This window comes from Branchiostoma belcheri, unplaced genomic scaffold (assembly GCF_001625305.1).
Source record: "Branchiostoma belcheri isolate BF01 breed outbred unplaced genomic scaffold, Haploidv18h27 scaffold114, whole genome shotgun sequence".
NCBI lineage: Eukaryota > Metazoa > Chordata > Leptocardii > Amphioxiformes > Branchiostomatidae > Branchiostoma > Branchiostoma belcheri.
This window is the reverse complement of record NW_017802536.1, coordinates 644,229-669,822: the sequence shown is the minus strand read 5'-3', so window position 1 is coordinate 669,822 and position 25,594 is coordinate 644,229. Positions and strand designations below refer to the sequence as shown.

Here is a 25,594-nt window from a genome sequence, read left to right as displayed (position 1 = left end):
CTTGCACAACGCGGCATACTTGCAGCGAGCTATGTACTGGCAGACAGACTGAAATGGCGCGCGCTCCAAATCTGTTCCAATGAAACCTTTTACGTCACAGATTCAGTCGCAGCGCCGCCTAGCGGACAATCTGGCGCTAGCCGCGAAACATCGATCGGGTCAGATATCACCGCAAATATGTGCGGGGTTGGCAGAAACCAATAAATCACCATTTACAAATAGGATTTTGGGTAGAAAGGCCCCAAAACTGAAAGTATTGGACTTCCCCTTTAATCTGTACACCTGGGGTCCGCGCGGACCCCAGAACAGTTTTTTGCTGATTTTTAGAAATTATCAACATGCTACCAGCTCAATTGTTTTGCAAACTGATGTGGGAACCTCTGCGTCCACATTACATACAAAAATCATACATTTTGAACTTTTTCTATTTTTTGGTGAAGAAAAGAAGAAATACCCGATTTTTAAACCCATTTCAGACTAAAGGGGCTTTTGAGGCCCAACTTTGATCTCAGATAGCGGCTGAACGGCTTGCGCTAGAAGTATCAAATTTGGAGACCTTTCCTAAAATGTCTCTGGAAAAAAGTTCATATTAGTTTAATACTAGTAAGTTGATATTTTTTGTGTTGCCATGGTAACGGGTTTCTAGCAGGCAGTTTTTTTGAAAATAGAAGTAATTTTGGTTTAAACATAAAAATTTTCTGAGTTTTATATTAAATTACACTTCTTTTCCAACATTAGTAACATCTTACATAATTAAATATAAGTTAAATCATTTAATATGCATAGACTATGCTAATTTGATGACGTCATTGGTCAAAATCCAATACGGCGGACTATATTATTAGCTCTGACGTCATATGACGTAATAATTACACCAAAGTTATTAACATTTTATTCTATTACTATACCGTTCTCTGAAAACTTGGTAGACATACGATGAGCGCATAAAAACATATAAAGACGGAAATAAGGTAATGTATAAGAACGCCAGTGTATCCATTATGATCGAAAGCCGGCTGGGGTCCGGACCCCAAAAGAAAATCAGATATAATTTTTTTATAAATGGTAGAAACGGAGTTTTCTGCACTGTATTGAGAGACAACTTTGTGGGTGACAATTAGCTAAAATTTCAGAAAAAAATCTTCAGAAATTACAGAATGTATAGTGCTGGGGTCCGCGCGGACCCCAGGTGTACTGTTTAGGGTTAAATTGCAGTAATGAACAACATTTAACATTAAATATTGTACATCAACATCAAGTATAATACATTAAACATAAAAAAATGTGCAATGCAATTTCAAGGTATATACACATGATTATACATTATTTACAAAAATATAAAAAAATTTGTCCTATTTGTGAATTTGGCATAAGCCAGCGGTTCTTCTAGTATCCATCCTGACTGTATATCATTTCATACAACCCACATCTGATCAAATCCTCAATTAGATATGTTTTCTACATTCAAAAACGTCTCTGCAGTTGCAGAACAAGTTGCAAGGGTTCCCCGTGAGCATCACCTCAAACATGGCGCTTCTGCCACCGTAGCGAGGCCATTACAGAATTTTCCCTTCCTCTTTGCGACCCTATCAATCCACTGAATATGTTGCTCAGTAATCCACAGCTTCTTGAGTTAGTTTTTGAAGACACGCATACAAACACTGCTCTGTGCATCACAATTGTAGGATAATGCCAGGTAAACAATTTTCGAACTTGACATTTCTATTTACAAACGCTACTTACCTACTAAATATCATAACATTACGGCGTTGCTTAGCGCGTTCAATTTAAAAAAAAAGGCCCCAAAACACGATTTTCGGCAAAAACATTACGGTCATTTAGAGCCGCCAATGAGATAATGTGGACATTTCTTGTTTGTGATCTAAAGTATTGTGATAATCATGATCAACCACGATGACGACAGTAGCTTCGTTACATGTCACATGTCCACTACAATATATGGTATATGTGTACTGTCCCGAAAATGATTTATATATTTGTTATACTGTGATTTTTTTCTTGGAATGTGCCCATGTCATACTGAAAACCCGGGTTTACTGTAAATGGCCGCGGGTGACCCCGGATTGAAGGCCATTCGGTTTGAATTGCGTCTGATCAAACATGATTCGGTTTTAGGGCAGTTGGGGACATTGTGGCCCAAATTTGACCACTGTGTTTCATCCAAAACGTCTTTTTAAAACAGTTTTTAATGTTCGAATTGTTTTAAAACTGTTGATGTACACACAGACCCAGACCATGGTCACTCCACCTTGGCAAAACGAAAAACAAACCTGATGTCTGACTAATTTTGGAATACTAAATTAGAAGATAAGTTTTATTATAGCTGCGGCATAGACTATAGCAAGGATGTTGACTTATCTCACTTCCATATTTCACATTCTGCTGTTATTCTAGTATTTTAAAGTCTAAGCTGGACACATTTACCTCGTTTTGTAAATGTCAACTCCCCAATTTAGACTATGAGCTGCGAGAAGAGTTTGACATGCTAGTGTTACCTGTCATGTATGTATGAACAAATAACTCATCACTACCACCGTAATCTTAGCACAAAATCCATCACAGATAGCAGCTTAATGTATGTTCGGGTACTAGTATATGTATTACCTTCATATTTAGTGCCAATGCATAAGACCCTGCAAATTTTAACAAACAGAACTTACCGGAGATACAGCCACAGTTTAAATGGAAACTCGGACGTGATGAAATACTCGGACGAGTGGCTGTACTTTGCTTGATTTTGTGCAGATAGAAAATGGCAAACTGCTCCCTCATAAGCTACTCTTTACGATGTGTCGACGTGTTAGTTGATTCATATCTGTACTTTGTTGTTATTTCCGTGATGCAATTGGAGGATGCCGCGGTGTACGCAAGTCAGAAAGTATCAAGTAAAGGTAACAATATATAGTATCACCAGGACTAAATTTTGCCAACTGCAATGGGTTAGCTTAATTTATCTAAGATATCGTCGTCCAAATTGTGTCTATTTTTTTTTCACCGGACTCTTAACCTTGCAATATTACATCGGACGGCAAATGAGCCTTTTTAGTATAATCTGTTCTTGTTAATGTTCCCTAGAAACAAGACACCATTTTACGTCTTTGAAATGTTTGGCTGCGCTCGCATTATTTTCGAGTATTCAGAGAAAATTTTCCATAACCATGTCAAGATAGCTTTGCCATATTTTATATCCCACTACCATTATAGAGTATAGCCTGGGAGTGCAGCTGTATACAAAATAAAATACATCCTGTCTGAAAGCTGAAATAGGCAGCAAAAGAAAACAAACTCCCGGCTTTACAGGCACACCACTGAGCACGGGATGCTTGTCAGACCATTATTATGTCACCTTCGTTGAAGAAAACAGTGTTTTCGATCAGTGTCTTATTCCTCCGTTTGAAAACACATGAAAAACATCAATTTAGAACTGGAGCTTGTAAAACCTTCGGCAAGCCGGTAGTTCAGTTTATAGGACACTTAACCATGGGCATTTAGTCTAACATAAATATAAATGATGATTTTTATGAGAAAATGTGTGACAGTGCAAGCTATTCTCAGTTCTAGCTCGGTTTCCATTGCTGACACGGAGTTTCCAGTGGTGAAGCCGCCACATTGGACACCCAGTGCTGACGTAACTTCGACTGATGACCCCGGCTTGGTCGCCTGGAGGAGGGCGTCTGATGTTGAAAGACCCGAAACACCCGATGATCCCAGGTACATCACTGAAGAGTGTCTCTGTCTGCACCACAAGTCATAGAACTACACAGCGAATCTAAACGAAAGCCGCTTAACCTCTGTCCACAGAGTGCTAATTATAAATAAAGGGCAGGGACCAGCTTAAGGACACCCCATTAAAATCACTAGAAATAAGCACTTTAAAACACATTTACCTTTATCTCAAACCTCAAGTCTCCCCTGGAAAGCTGGATTTATCAGGTGTCTTTTGGTACAAATAGTGGAAGTTTAACTCTGGGGTTTTAACCCTACCTAGACCGGGGGGGGGGCTAAAAGTGCCCGCGGCAACTTTGATGTCACCGGCCAAACTTGGTGACTTTTCCTAGAATATTGTTGGCAACAGTTCTCTACCATTGGAATAAGATAATAATTTTTTGTGTTGCCATGGCAACGGGTTTGTGACAGGCATTTTTTGCTAAATTTAGTACTTTTTGTTTAAACAATAAAATTTTATGGGTTTTATGTCAAGTTACTCATGGTTTCTAATATCAATAACATCCCATATAATTTTATGTAAATTTTATCATTAAATATGCATAATTTATGCTAATTTGACGACGTCATTGGCCAAAATCCAAGATGGCGGACCATATCATTAGAACAGGTATATACAGGTTATTTTCATTAAGATTTCATCAATACTTCCATTTCTTTTTCCAAAAAAGGTTTAAATGAAGGTCTTTAGTATGTTAACAATGTAGTTTAGGCTTTATCGTGAAAAAAAACTATTTTTGAAAATTCAAGATTGATGATCCAAGATGGCGGATATCTTAAATTTGCATATGCAACGACATAAAAATTGTAGATATGATAAATTTTTACTAGTACACCATTGTCTGAAAATTTAGTGCTCATACGACATACCGTTCGCGAGTTCTTAGGGGGGGTCACAAGAGACCCCCCCCCGGCCCCCCATGTCAAAAAAAGCCCGGTCTAGGTAGGGTTAACACTACCAGGTGCATAAATGTGAAAATTATGTGAATTTCGTGCAAAATTTCAAGGAAATGTTAAAAATTTGATGTAATGTGAATGCCATCAAAAATATCTGAAACCCAAAATGTGACTTTTTTTCAAAATGTGAATCGTCAAATGTTATCTTATGTGAAACAATGTGACCGTTTGAAAAATGCGAATCGAATATGTGAAATCACACAACCAGAAAACGTGACCAAAAAAATGTGAATTCAAAATGTGAGAAAATGTGAAGAAATGTGAAGCGGTTTTACCCCGCAAACTTGTGGGGCTTTTTGCGCCTTCACTTCGGGGTGTTCGCCTCGGGTGTGAAGTTCAAACTTCACGTTGAGGTGCCAATTACACCAAATTAATCCATTTAAAAACAAATCTTTAATTGTTTGACACAATTTTATGCAATATTTTAATCGGTTATGCACCTTTGCACCTAGGCCACAGGATATTTTCTTCGTTATAATTGCTATATTAGCTGTCCACTGATCCTAACTCTAATCCATTCAGGCATAGAACTAGATAGGCTTGGTCCATCTATGCAAAAACAACAACAGTATACCTGTGGACAATCCATTATTGCAGGCAAGAGAGGGGTATTTTTGCAGGTTTTTAACGTGGTTTAAAATGTGCCATCTAGTGGCTTATGACACGTAACTTGTAAGGCATCGTGATGGTTCTTACCTATTTCCGTAGCAAACTCCTGTTTTCGTGTTGTCCTTTAATACTAGGGATAATTAACACCCCCTGAATATACAGTTGAACATTCCCAAAATAGCCACGTTGACATGTACACTACTCACGGTCGTCAGGTTTCAACACAAGACTCGTGAGGGAGGCTAAACATTATTTGGGAGTGCTGACGCAAGCGACACAGGTGACTTTTTTTTACTTTTTAACCGCCCAGCAGTCCCAAGATATGTAATTCTTTGCAGCTATATCTATAACAAGTTTTATTTTGTTATTTAAGAGAAGGGTAGTTTTTTTCGTACTATATGAGTTGAAATCAGAAAAGTTTATTTTTTCTTTCTTTTCTTTTATATTTCAAACATTCAAAGCGATATTCCTGTATCACAGGAACCATTGGCAGATTGTACATAAGACAAAATATGATATACACATACATGTAACAAGAAAGGTAAAATTGGCGAGCAAATACAGTATATTCACCCCCTCTTCCTCGGTGCAAATATGGACCGTTCCAAATCAACCTTTTGCAAAAAAAGACAAACTCAAAGCATATTTCTTTCCTATACCTTGGATATGATATAATAATGATAATAAGAGACAGGAACTTCGATATGGCGTCTGTAAATCATTCTTTTGTGCAAAGAAAAGTTTAAAATAATATGTATAGAGTAGTCTAACTCTTTTGAAACTCGGTTGGGTTAAGGCGGCCTAGGCTGATATTCATGTTCGAGTTCCGCCGTGTGTCTGCACGATTGCCACAAACATGTTTCGAACCCGAATCATGTTCCACCATGTTCGATATGACGTCATTCGAATAGAACGTGTGTTCGAATTCGGGGTTACCGGCGGTCATTTGTATGTTTCCCCTGTAAACCCGCGTTGTTACGCATTTTATTCACGGAGTATGACTTAAACGGCTTTACGCCCAGCTGAAAACAACATAATTCATCTTTAGAGTAATCCATGTTTACGTATTATCACTTTTTTTATCAAAATTGTCCGAGGCTATTTTGCATATAAGTCGAAATTTTTTAACTGTGGCGATTATTTAACAAAAAATGACAGAAAAATAGCCGTTTCTGTCGTTTTTGGCCCAAAAAAACAATGTAACTGTCATTTAAAACAAAATAGCCTCGGACAAAAATAATAAATAGGGGGTTGGCTTTCTACTTGCAAAATATCATGATGAAAGGTGTTGTTACCGCTTGGGCGTAAAGCCATGAAGTAAACAGCTTTTTTTTAACCAAAATGTTGATTTTTAACCCAAAAATTCAGAAGTAGTAAAAACAAAATAACCTTTATTCAATGTGTTTCAAGTACTACTAGAACTGTGTGAAGTTAAGTTGTGATGCGACCAAGCTATCAAAAGTTACAGCCATATGTATGAAATACTAATTATAGTTGGCCATAGGCTGCCTTAACCCAACCGAGAAGGTATTTAAATATTCGGTGCCCTGTTTTATTTCTATATCCGGATCGCAATATATCCGGGACTTGGCTGGGCAGAATGAAAAGTATCACATAATAAACAACAAATATTACCAAAAAATGAATAGAAAACTTATCATGAGTGATTTGAGTATATTCTTGATATGAATTGTTTATTTTTCATCCACGCAAACATACCAGCTAGACCCCTGTTTGGAAGTGTAACCTCAGAACAACAGATTTTTTTTCAACTTTTCAGGTGACGTGAATCCATAGGCACTTAATAATATAGACTTGGACAAGATAAGACACGATGGGCATGGTATGGGACAATTTCGTGCGTAAATTTTTGTTTCTTCTGATCGGAATAGCACTGGGCTATACTCTGTCCATGATTCAATACGCACACGACATCAAAAACGCCGGACACCCAGCTGCTACCTATAACCAGGATGTACAACGTCGCTTCTCAATAGATGGGAATATCCGGTAGGTAAATTGTGTGTAAACAATTATGTTTACCTATAATGTCCTTACCCAAGGACATTATAATGTCCTTGGTTGACCTAAAGCTTCGGTCACAACCTGCCGTACGTGCTTCTGCGTGCTGTCTGCGTGCAAAAAACGTGATCAAACGCAGGGCATCCGTTCGTGGTGAGTACCGCTTCCGTACGGAATCCTACGGATTTGGGAGCACGCAGACACGCCGTAGAACTTTAAGTGCATGTTAAACTTTTTTCTGCGTGCGGTCTACGGATTCACCACCCGTGCGTGCAGTATGGGCGACGCTCGTGCCCCGTACGTACCGTACGAAAGACGCACGTGTGAGTACGGCCTCCTTACGGTAAAGTTACAATCGCACAGAGATCGTACGTTGCGCAGGTGGTGAGTTGTACGTGCTTACAACGTACGATGAACGCAACCGCTTTCGGCCAAACGTGGCGTGCAGACCACACTCTTACACCTTGCAAAACCATGTGAGTGACGTGCGTCGATGCCATTCCTTCCCCACTTTTTTCAGAAAAAAACGTAGCAGACGTAGCTTCACAAAAAACGTACGGACAAAAAGCACGTACGGCGGGTTGTGACCGAGGCTTTAAGAAAACATTATTTTTGCTCTGTTTCCTCTTCTTCTTCTCCAAACAAATAAGGCCAATGACCTGAACCAGACGCCTGTTACCATGGTAACGAGTGTTTGGTTACATCATGTTGCATTGTTATAGCAGGGGGGGGGGGTTAGACTCCTGACACCATATATATGAACATTTTTGAGTAAGAATTAAAATTTTGAGTAAGAGTTAACCATATGTGAATGTTAATGATAATTATGAATTTGCTTTGCAAATATTACCTTTCTAGTTTCATTATAGATTGTTCACAACATGACGATAAACATACTCTCCAAGCAGATCATACAGTGGCAAGGCAGTATTCATTAGAGTGTCCATTAGCCAATGGATACTGTCTGGCTAATGGATACTGCCTGGCCAATTTGATACTGTCTTTTGCGGCCACCGAAACATCTACTTGGAGAATGAATGAATTTTGAGAACATTAATGTTAACAACATACTTGGATAAGAAATTCGTTTATACTATTCATAAGACCTTCACGCTCCACGTTACCAGCGACAAACTCTGTGAGACGTTTTTGTGAATGTACCTTCGTGAATGCGACTACGGTATAAAAAGCGTGCCCTGACTTCGGACGCTTTTGCTCTCTTCATGCGTTAATGATGAAATTAAGTAAACAAAACTAAGAATACAATTTTAGAATATTTTACCATTTTATGGACAATGAAATTGAGGCTGTGTGTAATTCTTGTCTCACGAGAGGAGGGTAGTATCTAACGCAATCAGTCTTCTTCTTCTTCTTCCTGAAAGCGACCACGATCATCATGTTGATCAATTTGTCGCTGTAGGTCGGAGGTCACTAGCAGCATTACTGAGATGTGGAAGCCCTTGACATGAAGATGTCAATATTTTTGGCCTCGACAGTTGTTTGTGATAGGGTGTTCCAGTCTTTGATTGTCCTCGGTAGATATGAAGCCTTACGGTACTCAGTCCTGGCTTCCAATTGGGCTGAGGTGTGTCGGTCCGTGTTTCCACTGAAAACCTGACTTACGCAATCAATGCGGTCCCAGGGGAATCATGGGAAATGCACACGACAGTGGTGTTGACGTTGTTTTTCATGGGTTTCTTCAAAAGAAACACTCAGAGCATATATTTACTGTTTTGTAAAGCTTTATTCCTTGTGTGTGTGGCAGTTGTGTCAAATCTTGGTACAGGTCTTTTATTCTGGGCACGAGCCGCCGCAATGCAGTGATCCACCTTCCAACGACATTGTTTTGGTAAAAAATTACCAAATTATCTTTCTCGACAAAGCGATGACAAATATATAGAACTATACTTTGCATGCAAATAACGGCTGTATGCATGTTTATTTGAATTTTTAATTACCGAAGTTAGTGGCAACAAACACGTCGTACTTTTGCATAATAAGATTAGTAACAGTCCGTCGGAAGTTAGGGCACGTCCGAAGTTAGGGCAACCCCCCGTTATAGACATTATAAAAGTCGCTGTACTTTTGTTTGACCTTTATTAAACGTTGATGTTACACTTTGCAACTGTTAAAGGGGGCAGGTCAGGGGTCGTATAAGCGCATTTATTAGTAAAACTTACAAAATATTCAATATACAGTCCAAATCAATTCCGTAGTGGCTTGTTTTAAAACGCTATCACTGAGGGTGCCTTTTTATATTTGGTGGTAAGTCATTCCATGTCAATGCGCCTGAATACGCTATTGATCTCCCATATAGCTCTTTTGTTGTGTCAACACAGATCGCATGCTTTGATAACGTACTAGGCTGTCGTACCGGTCCCAACATTTTGTATGTACCAAACTAGAGATCCCCGATCTCATACCTTCACCATACTTTATGACTGACAAATTATAGATTATTCCCCCCTGATTTAATAAATAGGATCCTCATTTTCATGAATTATACCACTTTATCATATTCTCAACTAAAAGACAGTCTGATATTAACAAACAGTACCATTTTAGCATTTCCCTATAGATTATGTAAATGAGGTCCTGATTTGAATACATTGTTTAATGATGTTCACCTTCACTGAACTTTCAAATGCCTCAAGTATAAAATTGCAGGCAGTTATTATGACACAATTACTATTACTCCGTGAAGGAGGTCAAGACCTCCGGACGGAGTGTTGTGATCGGCTGATTTTTCATGTTCGCAGTCTAAACACTGGGTTCTCTTTGTGTAATCGGCACGCAATTTTATACGCCGTCTGCGGGCATGCCCGTGTTGATGCACGAATGTGTATTTTTGCCGTTGCTGCTTTCGCGGTCAATGTAATATTGCAGACGCACCCCTACAATTACGAGGCGAATTGGAATGGTCCAGAAAAACGCGTTGTTTGGAATAGCAGTGGGGGGGTGGAACTTCATGCAGATACGGGGCGGTTTTGATAAGTGGTTCCAGATGTTTTTGCCCATGCTTAAGAGATGCCAAGTTTTTTGGAAGATGTTCGCAGCCAAAACGCATTCTTCCGTACGTCGCATTTCTGTGTAATTTCGCATGTGGTGTGGCATTATGTCCGGGATGATGCACGTCTTTTTATTTTTACCCTAGCTGTTTTGATATTGAAGTAAATGCATATTTTAGAAACATCCCTACTTTTACAATCCTGTGGAATAGGCCGTAGGTTTAGGCAGTTGTCTGGTAGCAGAGGTACTATAAGCAGATATCCTGGTTATCTGGCCGGCGGTAGTAACACTCGCGGTGCTTACCGCAACTGTTGCTGGAATTTGGCCTGTTCCAGGCGCGCTTAATTAGGTACAGGCACGGTAAGACGGTGGGGCTCTCTTTGTTACTAGACACGACCATGATAGCCCGATCTTTATGTGAATGCAATGATTGTGTGTGTGTAATTAAAATGAACTTCGAACTTGAAGCACAGTATCTTTACACGCCCTGGGAGCAGTAATGGATTTAGCTCTTTGTATGTTTTATGCTTGTGACGCGCCCTCATTGTATTAACCGTTGCCTAATTATAATGTCTGCACAGTAGGTCTGGTGTTGACGCTTTGGATTTTGTTGAAATATATAAAACTTCACGGAAGATTGTCGCCTATGGCTTCTTGTTATAAAAATGTTCTCATTAATTATGCAAATTAAGTCTTCATTTACATAATCATTCATATCTACATGTGTTTCTCTCGGTCTCAGTTACCAAGCTTCAATAGTCCTATCATGGAATGCAGCTGATTTGTAGAATTCCGCAGAGCAAGCCGGTAGGGGGCCTAACCTCAAGTCACTTTCCCAGCACAAGAGCTACCTACCATTCAAATTTCGTCACCCTAGCATGTCTAGATCATGAGATATCAAAATCGGTAGTTTAGCTGCAGTACCATAACAAGCAGCTAGGGGGTCTCATCAAGACCTACCGACCTACCAAGTTTCAAGACAATCCATCAAGACCTTCTTAAGTTATCGTGTTTACACACACACACACACACACACACACACACACACACACACACACACATATATATATATATACACGAACGCCTCTGAAAACAACCTTCTTGGCGAAGGTAACAACAGCTATATATGATATAAAACCTACACTGCGTGAAACTCTAATAATAAATGAAAGCAGGTTATTCAAACATCTCTATGTCTAGACCTCCCCAGGAACCAGAGAAGAAAAATGGGCCAAGGAAAATACTTCTGGACTGCGGAGCTAATGTCGCATCTACAGTACAGGTACTGACAAGTCACTTTTTATCAAAACTAGTTCAGACTTTGGTTAGAAAGTCCCTAATTTTGCAGTTTAAAAAAAGATTAACATAAAAGCAAGATCACATATATTAAAATTTAAAAAAAAGTCACTATAATAATGTTGCTAAAGTAGCCAACTGTTGGGATTTAAACCCGGTAACTTTGGGTTGGAAGTTTTATACTTATAGCCTGTACTAGATCTATCCAGACAAAATGATGTGTAATTCGTGTACCATGATATTTTTTTAATCGAAATATCTCAAATATGTACCAATACGCCCATTCAAAAGCCTAGACAAAACAGTTTAAAGACGGTAACTGGTAAAAAAGTCAGATGCTTGGACTTAATATTTCACACAAGATGTTTAATTCTGTAAAGCTATTCTTTGAAACATATTTAATAACGAAGAAGCCTGAATGCCATCCTTTTTGGTTACCGGGGATCCTATAGTTGCTCCAAAAATTGTTTTAAGGGAACGAGTACCTGTTTACACACAGTCTTGTAGCAGGGATTGTATCCCACTTAACTGTTCCGTACAGTTATTTAGGGAGACCTACCCTGATGGAAGAGACTACACTATCCACTCGTTTGAGCTAGATTCGAGGCTGGCGCCCTACTTCGCGTCCTACTCCGACCACGTGCTGCACTGTCCAGTCGCCGTGGCCGGGAAAGATGGTCAGTTGTGTCACTTCTATGGCTTTTCTTAACGCTTAGTTGTCTTCTCAAGGCTTATTCAATCCTTCACATTCTCATACACATCGGTAGATATAAATCATGCAAACGAGTACTTAACTTTATAAACAACTAGACAATGCTGCAATTTTGGTAAATGGTTATATTTCATACTTGCTGTATTTGGAAGTTGCGCAAACATTGTCAAAGTAAGCAAATAGGATATGGCCTCGTAGGCATCGTAATGTAAGCAAGATTAGAGACATTACTGGTTGTGCATAAAGAAACCATTAAATTCGTATGTTCTATGGCTCAAGCTGGAATCACATTTGAAACGGGGCCTGCTCGGCATGGTCTCGGTGTAGACGCCGGAGGGCGTCATGAAGCCGAGCGTGCGCTGTCAGGGTCACAGGCAGGTTCTATATAAAATTTACAAGCCTTTAGTCCCTTTGACGGCCGGTTTCTGTTAGGGAGCCGTCTGATGCCCGATCAGTCGCCCATCTCGACCGACTCTTACATTTCGGCCGGACAGCTACAGGGTCCCTGGCGGGGTCCAGGGGTGATCCTGGCAGGTCCAAGGCTATACGCTCCTGGCTGGTATGGCGGGTTCCCCCCTAGTTGATGCGCAGACCCGTGTATGGTCACCGCGACTCACTGATGATGGAGCTATGTCGAGAGCACCACTGCGACTTTTAAATACCCTATAAAACCACCTTCTTCTAAACATTTAAAGCACAGATCAGCACAGGTGACGTTATAATCTTGGACAGCAAAGCTGGTGTATTACGCCGAAAGGCTGTTATACCGGCTATGCAGATACAGACATGTGTCTGTGTGGGCGCCTCTCGGGACCCGGCGGCTAGGTTACGGCTTGGTCCGGTGAGGTTACGGCTTTGTTACGGCGTATCTTTCCCGCCGGGGCCGGGGGTGATTTTCAGTTTGAGTTAAAATCAATTCGGCAAACGAACCGGGCAAAAATACGCCGGCAGCCGTCGGGAACCCCGCCAGGTCCGTCCAGGTCCCGTTCGGTAGTGTCGAGCCGGCCCATTTTTTTTTAATTGTGACCTAGGCTTAATGGACACTCCTCTGGCCAATGGATAGTCTTGCCATCGTATAGTCTGCTTGGAAATTAAGATTCTACCAACCTTATGAAATTATTTTCAGGCACTATAACTATCATTTTTTTTATTAACAGGAAACATCACAGCGTACGCCGAGACAGCCTGGAGACCAGACAAAGGCAAGGTGGCCGGTGCAGACATGCAGTGGGGAGGGGGGAGCATTTACGTGTATGAGGCCGAGAAAAAGAACGGCAACATCGGCAGACATCTCGGTTTTCAGAATGTCATACCCATGGTGGATCTGTCCAGGTGGATACGGAAAAACACCGGTATATTTTACATCAATGAAGAATAACCTTTATATTGTGCATACACTGGGCTAAGCACAGGTGACAGCAATAAAGCTTGTACATGTATATATTATTACATGCATACGCATAATCAGTTCAGTAATACGCATAATCTAGCACTAGCATTGTTGTACATTTGACTTCTCCTCACTTCTCTGTGAGTGGTTTAGGAGTAGATGTTTGTCTAAGCCCTTTAGAAATGTGACAGTTGTCTGTATTATTTCTGAATATGAAATATCAGGCTTGATATCATTGTCAATAAATAAGAAATACCCATTCTCTTTTCTCCAGCCCAGGAAGACTACGTTATTTTCAAAATTGACGTCGAGGGGGCTGAGTATGAAATCTTGGAGAAAATGCTCAAAGAGGGCACCTTCAAGTGGATAGACAAGTGTGTTACTTCATTCTCTGCGTCGATTTTGATATTAAAACATTGGTGTCCATAGTAGTTAAACGATGTGACTTACATTATATATAACTATGCATTTATATCGTTGTAGTTAAAGGCCGATTGTTTTACTTTATGATATTTACGGTTGTAAAATACTGCACTTTTAATTGTGAAAATTGTAACATTCCAAAACATTTTTCAATGGACCAAGTTCTGCGATATGTGTTCCACTACGTAGTATTCCAAATCATGTATTGGAACATTAAACATATATTTACGGATGCCGAACAAGTATTCTTATCATCCTATCTATCTGAACATTTCAGAGTTTATGGTGAGTTCCACGGCTGGCAACTGGTGACAGACTGGCCCAAAGAAAGAAAACAAGGGCTTCAGGATGCTCTGAACGTCAGCGGCATCACTTTGCTTGACTGGGTGGGGGAGCGCAAAACTTATGAAGACATGGAGACGCTTTGTCCAGTTGACGTAAGTAAAATGATGTACCTTTTTCCCATGGTTAAAACTAGCCTCCTTTTCCGGCGTTCCCTTAAAATACCCCCCCCCAAAAAAAAACAAACAAAAAAACGAACCGATCCCGGTCGTTAAGCCGACGTTTCGACAACCGACTGTCATCTTCATCTGGGCAATAAACCAGACATTGCTGCCCTGATATGAAATTTGATACACAGTCATCAAAAAGTCTGGTCTTGTTGAACATTCGTTGTAAATAAAGAACTTCAATTGAAATGAAATAATAAGTAATAATTGACTACTAGAGTCAGTCCACGGGAAGGTTCTTTTCCCCTCTACTACTGTGGCCCAAAATCTCCGGGGCCAATTATTCACTCTATTTGGCTAAACGTTACTGTTTTTGAACCCCGCATTGTTAGAGACTGATATCGCTGTTGCCTCTTATAGATCTCAGAGGACACCCCCCGGAGCTGCCGGAGGGGTCTACTCTAACTGTACCCGGTCTCCTGGTGGACCCGCCCGCCTGGCCCTGACGGTACAGGTCGGGATGAACAGGTCAGTACACAAGTTATCACAGAACTTACCCTGACGGTACAGGTCGGGATGAACACGTCGGTACACAAGTTATCACAGAACTTACCCTGACGGTACAGGTCGGATACACAGGTCGGTACACAAGTTATCACAGAACTTACCCTGACGGTACAGGTAGGAGTGAACAGGTCGGTACACAAGTTATCACAGAACTTACCCTGACTGTACAGGTCGGTACACAAGTTATCACAGAACTAACCCTGGCGGTACAGGTCGGTACACAAGTTACCACAGAACTTACCCTGACTGTACAGGTCGGTACACAAGTTATCACAGAACTTACCATGACGGTACAGGTCGGAAGAACAGGTCAGTACACAAGTTATTACAGAACTTACCCTGACGGTACAGGTCGGGATGAACAGGTCAGTACACAAGTTATCACAGAACTTACCCTGACGGTACAGGTTGGAAAGAACAGGTCAGTACACAAGTTATCACAGAACTTACCCTAACAGTACAGGTCGGAAAGAACAGGTCAGGTACACAAGTTATCACAGAACTTAATCCCTAACTGTACAAATCGGGATGAACAGGTCAGTACACAAGTTATCACAAAAAGTACCCTGACGATACAGGTCGGAATGAACAGGTCATTACACAAGTTATCACAGAACTTACCCTGACGGTACAGGTCGGTACACAAGTTATCACAGAACTTCCCCTGACGGTACAGGTCGGGATGAACAAGTCGGTACACAAGTTATCACAGAACTTACCCTAACGGTTCAGGTCGGAAAGAACAGGTCAGTACACAAGTTATCATAGAACTTACCCTGACGGTACAGGTCGGTACACAGTTATCTGAACTTACCTGACGGTACAGGTCGGAATGAACAGATCGGTACACAAGTTATCACAGAACTTACACTGACGGTACAGGTCGGTACACAAGTTATCACAGAACTTACCCTGACGGTACAGGTCGGAATGAACAGATCGGTACACAAGTTATCACAGAACTTACCCCTAACGGTACAGGTCGGTACACAAGTTATCACAGAACTTATCCTAACGGTACAGGTCGGTACACAAGTTATCACAGAACTTACCCTGATGGTACAGGTCGGTACACAAGTTATCACAGAACTTACCCTAACGGCACAGGTCGGTACACAAGTTATCACAGAACTTACCCTGACGGTACAGGTCGGTACACAAGTTATCACAGAACTTACCCTGACGATACAGGTCGGGATAAACAGGTCGGTACATAAGTTATCACAGAACTTACCTTGACGGTACAGGTCGGAATGTACAGGTCGGTACACAAGTTATCACAGAACTTACCCTGACTGTACAGGTCGGGATGAACAGGTCGGTACACAAGTTATCACAGAACTTATCCTGACGGTACAGGTCGGTACACAAGTTATCACAGAACTTACCCTGACGGTACAGGTCGGTACACAAGTTATCACAGAACTTACCCTGACGGTACAGGTCGGAATGAACAGGTCGGTACACAAGTTATCACAGAACTTACCATGACGGTACAGGTCGGGATGAACAGGTCGGTACACAAGTTATCACAGAACTTACCTTGACGGTACAGGTCGGTACACAAGTTATCACAGAACTTACCTTGACGGTACAGGTCGAAATGTACACGTCGGTACACAGGTTATCACAGAACTTACCTGACGGTACAGGTCGGTACACAAGTTATCACAGAACTTACCTTGACGGTACAGGTCGAAATGTACACGTCGGTACACAGGTTATCACAGAACTTACATGACGGTACAGGTCGGTACACAAGTTATCACAGAACCTACCCTGACGGTACATGTCGGGATGAACTAGTTAGTACACAAGTTATCCCAGAGCGTACCCATTGATACGCACAATTAAACTTGCCGAAGCGATAGCCTATTTAAGCCCTTTTTCGGTCCTGATTTCCCCTCATAGACGTTAAAATTAACTGACTTGCCCATTTAAAAAGCCTACCGTTTGTCCAACGTGACGCTTGTCCAACGTGACATTCTTTGATGATAACTAGACAGAATTTTTTATGATATCGGCAATTAAATTTGATTCGATCTGTAAAAGAACTGTGCCAGTGCGCGCAGTCGTAGTCTTTTAAGACTGACGGAAAAACATTTCTTTACTCATCTGTGTATATTTTGCGTGACTACATGTGAACAACAATAAAACAGGAAGGCGGCCCACAAGCTGGTGGAGACTATTCGGGCGCATCACAGCAAAATGCCGGTCACTCTGTTCGTGTACGGGGACTTCGTGCAGGAATATCCGGACCTGGTCACACAGTGGGCACAGAGATACACCATAGGGATGCGAGAGGTATGTTCTATCTCAGAGTGCGACATTGATTCTAAGGTACCACCTGGCACCTCCGTATACTTCCACTTATAACACTGACTATAGGTAGAGTGTTATTCGAAAGATACACGTCTGAACTAGAAAGGCAATATCTGCAAAGTAAATGCATAATATTACCTTTACACGGTCTAGCCTAACAAAATACTACCCTGTTTACCCTTACTCAAACACATTCATATATATATATATGCATGGTAATGATCCAGAAATTTGTGAACGGGGGGTGGGGGTGGGGGCGCCGGGTGCACCCCCCCTCCGGATCCGCGGGTGATGGTGACCAGCTCCTTTAACCCTACTCTGCTACATAATGTAATCCAACACAACAGCAGTTACCCTGGTGACAGTCGTCTGGTCCGGGTAATTATATTTCAGTCCATACCATGGTATGGATGAAATATATTGTGTTCTCTGATGTTTCTTCTTCTCCTCCTTCTCCTTCTCCTCCTCCTGCCAAACAGTCAGAGGGATTCAACTCCGCCATCATTCAGCCAAATGACTTGAAATTTGGCATGGAGGTAGAGTGGGCCAATACCCCCAGGCTTTTTTTTCATTTTTTTGATACATGCCTTTGAAAAATTTTTATGAAGGTTTTTTGGGGCATTTTTCGCCAAAAAATGGATTTTTGGATCCTGAGCCCTGGTTTTACAACCAAATGATCTGAAATTCGGTAGAAATAAAGAATATAACTTCCCCTTTCATGTGGTGTATTTATTTAGGTTGTAAAATGTTGCAAACGCCAGAAATTTGCCGATGAAAACGGCGCGTCGTGAGCCGAGCGCCCGAAACGCGGCCATTTTGTTTCTCTCGCTATTGCGAAATCACCCTGACTTTAGTGCGCTTGCGCCTCGCCGTCATAGACCGCATCAGAATGAAAGTAGCCCCATTCGAAAGCGCAGATTCCGAGCTTAAAAATGGTGCCAGGAACATCGGGAAAATTTTATTTTCGGGGGGCTAAACGTCCATTTTTAACGATTTGTCGATCTTTAAACATCAATTTGACCACCTAAATTTCATTTTCCCATTTTGTCACCAGTGTCAAAATGACGGCAAAAAACAGGGCTTTCCGCTGATGTAATAGGTAGTTTTCTCGAATGCACCCTGGCGAAGCGCAACGCTAGATTTACTGATGAAGTCATGGTAAACAGAGCGCTGCCGCGGGAAATACGGCCCGCTCGGGCGCCCGGGCGTTCTTCAGGAACAGCAAATACGTGAATGGAGCGGCACAAATACGCCCTATTTGACGCTATGGAGCAAGAATTTCCAGGTAAAATATGTTTTTTGTGTATTTTGAGAGTTTGTAAACACTGGAGGGGGGGAGGGGGGCGAGGTCTAAGGAAATTATGTGTGCTTTTATTACAAATAATACCAATTTTTTTTCTCAAGCCCATACCAGCAAAATTATGTAGTTTCAATGCAATATGTGTACTTCTAGTACTCATCACTGATTATGTTATAGTTTAAGAGTTGTTTATTTCTGTGGTACTTGACATGTAAATTGTTGTTTGCCTTGTTCCAAGTTGAAAATACCACTGTGTATTTTTTTCACTTGTTGAACTTGAGGCACCGTGGGCCCCCGGTTAGGGGTCAGCCGGGGAACCTATGCCCAATTTTTTCAAAATTTTGATGGCATTTTAAGCTCATTCTTATTGTTACAATAAAAGTAAATGGCATTTTGGAGATATATTTTCACTCATATTTGTTTAGCCATGTAGTAGTAATTTATCAAGCCAGCAAACCAATATTTTGCCCAAGTTCCGGACTTGGATATCTACCTACCTACCTACCTTGTCCATCAAAGGACCGGGTCGTCGGGGTGACAGGGTAGTTTTCCTTTGTGCTGCAGCAGTCAGTAGCTCCGGGATTGTCATCCAAATCATTCTCTTCAATGAGCTGACTTCAGTTCAAACTTGAGGTTACAGTATATATACACATTGTACTTACCTGCTGTATTCTTTTTTTTATCGTATCAGGAACCCATTTCTTACAAACCTGGGAAGTGTGGTAATGTTGCCATGTGGTGCACAACGACAACCATGGCCACCAACTCTGGTACCCAGGAGAGGTTGTAGAGGATGGGGTGGAGACAGTGACTATCAACTTTTTCCACAAAGTTGCAGTTAACTTGAACCTTCTATTTCTATTAGAAATAAATCTTTAGAACTGCCCAGTATATACAGTGTAAAGAATGTAATGATTTCAGTACACCAAATAGATGTTAGTGCATGTCATACATTGTACGCTAGATTAATAATGTTTTATTGACATTGTAAATGCAGTGATAATATTGTATATAGCTACACTTATGATACATTTATTCAATCAAAACAAACATCTGCCATGTTTCTGCCATGTATTGTGCAAGTGTTGAGTTGTAGTACTCTTGATGCAACATGTAACATCATGGCTCATCCAGCAAGTGATATATGTACCGGTATGTGACGGATTCGATCGTGCAATCTTACCGTTGACCTTGACCAAGTTGATCTTGTAATTAGGGCAATTAACATTCAATTTGATGACATTCTGTGGATGTAACATATTGTATCTAATACTAATAGAAGATAACATAATGCTGTACACTGTGGAAGTCTATGAAGTATGTTGCTTAGTGGACTAGTCTAGTACTAGTATTTACAATGCTATATCATGCATATATATATGACTTCGCGGTTACCCAAAATATGGACTTTTTGACCTAAATTTAATCCTTTATGGAAGAAGTACAGGTAAAATAACTGTTTTTATGTAAAAGAAGACTAATGGGTGTTGCTGTGTCTGAAATATTGGAAGACAGGTCTGTTCCCATCAAAAAATACAGGTGTGTGAACCTTGGAGGATTTTCCCCCCTCTAGGGGTCAAAGGTCTCGCTACCACCTGACAGATTTGTCGGGAAAAGCATATTTTGACCCGGCATATATACATAATAGAATGTCGTGGAAGTCTGGAACTCTGTGATGTGACTCAATGTAATACATATTATCAATAAATAAGATAAAATAAGATTTTCACCATTTACTTACCTTTTAATCACCCTTCAAAAATGGTAATTTGTTCATTTTCTCAGTTGATTTCACAATCTGGAGGTTAACGAGGTCAGATTTTGGCAATTTCGTGGAGCCATATCTCAGGAACCGCTCAAGATATTGACCTCATTTAAAAAGCATTTCACTCACCTTGATAAGCTCTTCCAGAAACTGTAAGAATCATCTCTGTATTATGTATTTGAAATTTTGGTTGGAATACCTACTTTAATGGCTATTTTCAGCAACAAAAAGGCCAAAAGTGCTGTACCCGTTCCATGTTCTATCTAAAGAATGGCCGGTTCCATCCATGGAACAGGTGTTCCATTGCGGGTTACCTGAGGTCACATTGCACCTAAGTGGTGCGTAATGACCCACACATTCAATTTTATGTGCCTAAGACCTTAAAAATGTATTAAATCTCATCATTGTTAGTTTTTGTCATACCTGTAATAAGATTAGTAAAGCTTTCGAGATTCAAAGTACTTGTTGTTGCATCTTTGTTCTCATATAGCTACTATTTAATTTATTTGAGAACCTTTGCCAGTTTTGCACTGGGGTAAGTTTGGAATAGTCCACTTTTGCGTGGGAGGGAGATTGACTGAAATATGCTGTATTTGCTCCCAAGCAAATGTCGGCCTTTCTAGTTGACCTTATTTTTTTGGAGATGGAGATGAAGAAACAGAGCAAAAACGATATGTTTCCTTCTGTGAAGGTAAGCATAATTAGAAAGGTGTTCCAACGTACTCGTTTAATCTCCCGTTTAAATTTTCCCAATAGAACGCACCCTTTCCAGAAGATCACTGGGACCTTCAGAACACCAACGTCGTGCGGATGGGAATGATCTCGGCCGTACAGCGGATGAGAGAAGTGGGGCTGCAACCAGCCTACTTCTATCCGAGTAGCCTGTCAAAACAGGTGAAAAATGAAGCTAGTAGAAGGGGACTGAGAATCATCCAATCGACAACCAAGTTTCCTCCGAACATTGGTAAGTTAGAGCTATTCTTGTGTTACCGTTAGGCTGTTCGTAGACTCTACAGTCCGGCTGACTTCAGGGAGCAGTCCGAACAGATTTAGGCCACGCCCACCTTTTGTACGAGTCGAAACGGAATAGAATTAAATTTGAGTCAAATTTAACCCCCGAACCGAATAGTTGGCGTTCTGCTGATTTACAGCCGAATGTATCAGCGAACATCCCGACCAACCCCCTAATGTTTTGAACATTTAAAACGCGGCGAGTGTTTTAAACATTTGAAACACGCCAGCCGAATTCACCGAACACCAGCCAAAGTTGCGCTGGCCTACTCCTAACCATGGGTGCAGGGCGTTCGGCTAGTGTTCAGTTCAGTTGCCATATTCGTGAATGTGTGACACGGTAACATAAAAAATGTGTACATGTATTATTTTTATTTATTTATGACGATTTACCACATCTGACTTGTGAAAGGATTGACATGACAGGTGACTATCACCTTTTCAAAGATGTCAAACCTGAGACCAGACTGTAATGTTTGAACCACTCACACCGGGTACATGTAGGTCCCCTACTCTTTTCGATAAGTGTGATGTGTTCTTTTACGTGCGTGGGGTGTGGCTCTCCCAAACACGGGACCTCCATTTAACATCCTATCCGAGGGACGTCCCTAGTCGAAGCTAGGTACTCATTTACACCTGAGTGAAGTGAGGAAAGTCGTATAAAGTACCTTTCCCAAGGGTACAACGTCGCGGCGCATGTTCGGACTTGTTCGGGTACGAACTCCGGAATCGAACCCGGGTCTCCCCGTTTCATAGTCCAGTGATGTACCATTACACCACAGGAGACAATTCTATTCACACTTCAGGTCCATACTTCTATGCTTGTTTCAGGCACGCTGTTGACGGAAAAGAACTACTACCGATTCCGAGACGTGGAGAGGACGCCCAAGGCGCTCCGGATCCTGCACGAACGGATCTCATACGGCGGGATTCTCACTCTGGACAGTGATCATCCCGACAGCTACATGATCTCCGCTTTCCTCATGGACTATCTGTACGAAAACTCGGGCTTCGAGCTTGTCAGTATAGACAACTGTTTAAAGTGATAAAATTAATGCATGAATGAATGCATGGATAAATAATCTTTATTGTGCATGCTCAACTTATATATACTTTGTCGTACATTGTATGGCAACAATGACAATGTTATCATTACAGTACTGCTAGTCTATTTTTAGAAGCTACACGACCAAAATGCCAATCTTGTTTTTCTTCAGAGATAATTTTCTTCCACTGAGAAAATTTTTGTTCACCCAAGAAAAAATCTTGTCCATGAATTGTGCAAGAATTTCAAGAAACTGCATTTTAGCATAATATATTATCTTTCTTGTGTCATTTTATGACCTCACTGCATGGTGTTCCTATGAGCAAAATAAGTCAGTACACTGTACGTAGTATTTTATTATAAACCCTTTCTTCTTAAAATTATGTCATATACAATTGAGTTTTTAGAGAACAATCTATTTATACGGTTGTGACCAAAAAATCACATTTATGATGGCATATTACGTCAGAATAACATAGACGTTAGCAGTAGTTATGATAACGTTTTACTACTACACCATCCTAAAAAATCTGGTAGTCATACTGTGTACCGTTCGCGAGTTCTGAGGGGGAGGCGAAGAAGCCCCCCCCCCCTCCCCCGTCCCACGAAGCCCGGTCTAAATAGGGTTAATTTACCACTGTATTCCTCTGAGTATTCTTAATTTTCTAAACATAGAATGGGTCGATACAAGAAAATACCAAATGACCAAATTTTTGTCCATTTTGTCCAAACATGATTGAAAATGAGCACCATGTCATATTTGATTGTACACTATACAATGATAAGCGCCTATTGCTGTTAACTTTTCTTTCCGCTTGTTCAATTGATTTCAATACGTTAGATCCTATAGATAAATGCAACTACATTCTTAAAGGAGATAACCAATATAATGTTCAAGTAGGAAAATACATTAAAGAATGTTTCGATCTTAGAGACCACATGTTAGATATGTTATGTTAGATATGTTTATGTTAGAGAATAGTTGAACTTTTTTTTTACCGCATACATATACTCTGTACGTAAGATGACGTTATCCACACATGTATTTAGCTTTGTAAGATCTTTAGCTTTAGAAGACCATACAAAGGTCACTGCACTTTTTTATTGTGTCAATAAAGAATCTGATCCCACCATGTTGCAATAGTTCAAGACATTGACATTATATTTCATATACATCTGTTAGCGCACCAAGGCAACACTTAGTCCTGCAACAGAGACGGTAACAATGTGGTTGTATAAATTCCATAAAGGCAAAAGTATACAGCAAAGAATGCTGATGACAATGGAGGATAGATGGTTAAGACAAAGGCCATGTCAGATATGACAGCAATCTTACTGTACGGTAGTATTCCTGATTCTTTAAGAAAAATACAGACTGAAGTAGCTTGGAAACAACAGTAGGGGAACTAAAATTTTCATTTGAATTTTCTTGATTAAATCTGGTTATGTAAAAAAAAAACATGTCCAGAGGCTTCATTAATAAACACAAACAGCATAAAGTTTGAGTCACACATTGATTATTAAAAGTTAAAGGAGCTCAGCATCTTGCCATCAACATATGCGATTTGAATTCTAATCTCCATGACTCATACCCTATTTATTTTTCATAAACTTGGACATTTTAAGAATCAATTGCAAACAAAACTGCAATTTAATACTACTGATTTAGTTATGCAAATGTCTATATTGTTTAGTAAGCAATTTAGTTACATGTATAAATAAGTTTCAATGTCGCGGGTTTTCCCAGTCATTACATTATATAAGGGGCCCTAGTCAAGGAACCTATTATGTCTGCCGTAGTTTGCCCGGTTTTTTACGGGGCAGAAGTGGGCTTTCCGCCGCCGGGGTTTTCTTTGGCACGCGGTAGTAGGTATACATGGTCGTCATAACCCATCATTAAATATATATATATATATATTCCGAAACATGTAATCACAAGACGTGGTGACGACACACTCAAGTTTTTTCAACTTATATTAATGCCGACACCAACACAGGGACAGTACAATACTCATTTACACCTGAGCGAAGTGAGGAAAGTCGTGTAAAGTGCCTTTCCCAATGGCACAAGATCGGTGGCATGTCAGGACTCGAACCCGGGGCCTCTGGTTCCGAGTCGAGAACGCTGCCGCTGCGCCACACGACCTCACTTTTTTCGTTTCTTGTGTGTAACGTACTTATATCGTTAAAATCTTTTCATTTTAAGATCAATGTTATGAAATTGTTAGCTTTGCGAAAGCCAGTTAGTAATTTAAAAGTTTCATTTTTTATTTAGTAAAAACTTGTATGTAATAGAGAAGACAAAAACATAACAATCACATAACAAATCGGTGTCAGCAGACGTCAACAAGCTAACGTCAAAAACGAAATAAAAAAAACATCTAGTCAACAGCCGAATGTCAAAATGGAACATATATGAAAAAAATGAAAGTAATCGTAGTGTTAATCCTGCAAAGTCAGCACATGATGTGCAAGTAAAGTGGGGGTTAGCATAGTTCCTTTTATTACCAATTTGCTTGCAAATAAAGTCATTTTACGTTGTAGGGCAATGTAATAATCTTAGCCGCCCTGTCTAGCGAACCATTGTTCAGGTGTTTTATAGAGCATTCGAATCGGATAAAAGCGAAAAACAACATGGCGGCTTGCTTGAACATTCATGATTAAAGACCATTTCTGGCAGCTACGGTGATCGTAATACGAGAGTGTGAGATCTATCTGCACAGTAAACAAACGCAATGTCAGAGAGTAACAGAACGGGGTGCATTAGTCCTAGCAATGTGTCCTAAAATAACCGAGATGTGAAATTTCATTGCAAACTCTTCTTGACATGGCAACCGTTGCTAGACAACTTGTTTCCATAGCAACTAAAAGGAAGCTGGTAACGTGATGTAGTGTTTGCGCGCTGTTATAGTTTTTACAAGATAACATCATTAAATCAACCTAAACCAGGATGTGACACGTATTCAGCAG

At 40.5% G+C, this 25,594-nt stretch overlaps 1 protein-coding gene across 1 annotated transcript; it reads left to right on the top strand.

The window, feature by feature from the left end:
• The first annotated feature begins 7,096 nt into the window (after positions 1-7,096).
• On the top strand, positions 7,097-23,388 carry LOC109462283. Its single transcript, XM_019758814.1, has 9 exons — positions 7,097-7,323; positions 11,545-11,626; positions 12,182-12,317; positions 13,510-13,704; positions 14,017-14,118; positions 15,067-15,142; positions 17,341-17,485; positions 21,325-21,532; positions 22,411-23,388. The coding sequence occupies exons 1-9, from the start codon at positions 7,148-7,150 to the stop codon at positions 22,623-22,625; spliced, it is 1,335 nt and encodes a 444-aa protein (XP_019614373.1). The 5' UTR covers positions 7,097-7,147; the 3' UTR covers positions 22,626-23,388.
• The last annotated feature ends 2,206 nt before the right edge of the window (positions 23,389-25,594 follow it).

Bases quoted from the DNA above. Each gene is read 5' to 3' on its own strand.
- LOC109462283 (XM_019758814.1), top strand. From the start codon at position 7,148: ATGGGCATGGTATGGGACAATTTCGTGCGTAAATTTTTGTTTCTTCTG. The intron at 7,324-11,544 runs GTAGGTAAATTG...CTCTATGTCTAG, and splicing joins TCAATAGATGGGAATATCCG to ACCTCCCCAGGAACCAGAGA. The intron at 13,705-14,016 runs GTATATTTTACA...TCTTTTCTCCAG, and splicing joins GTGGATACGGAAAAACACCG to CCCAGGAAGACTACGTTATT.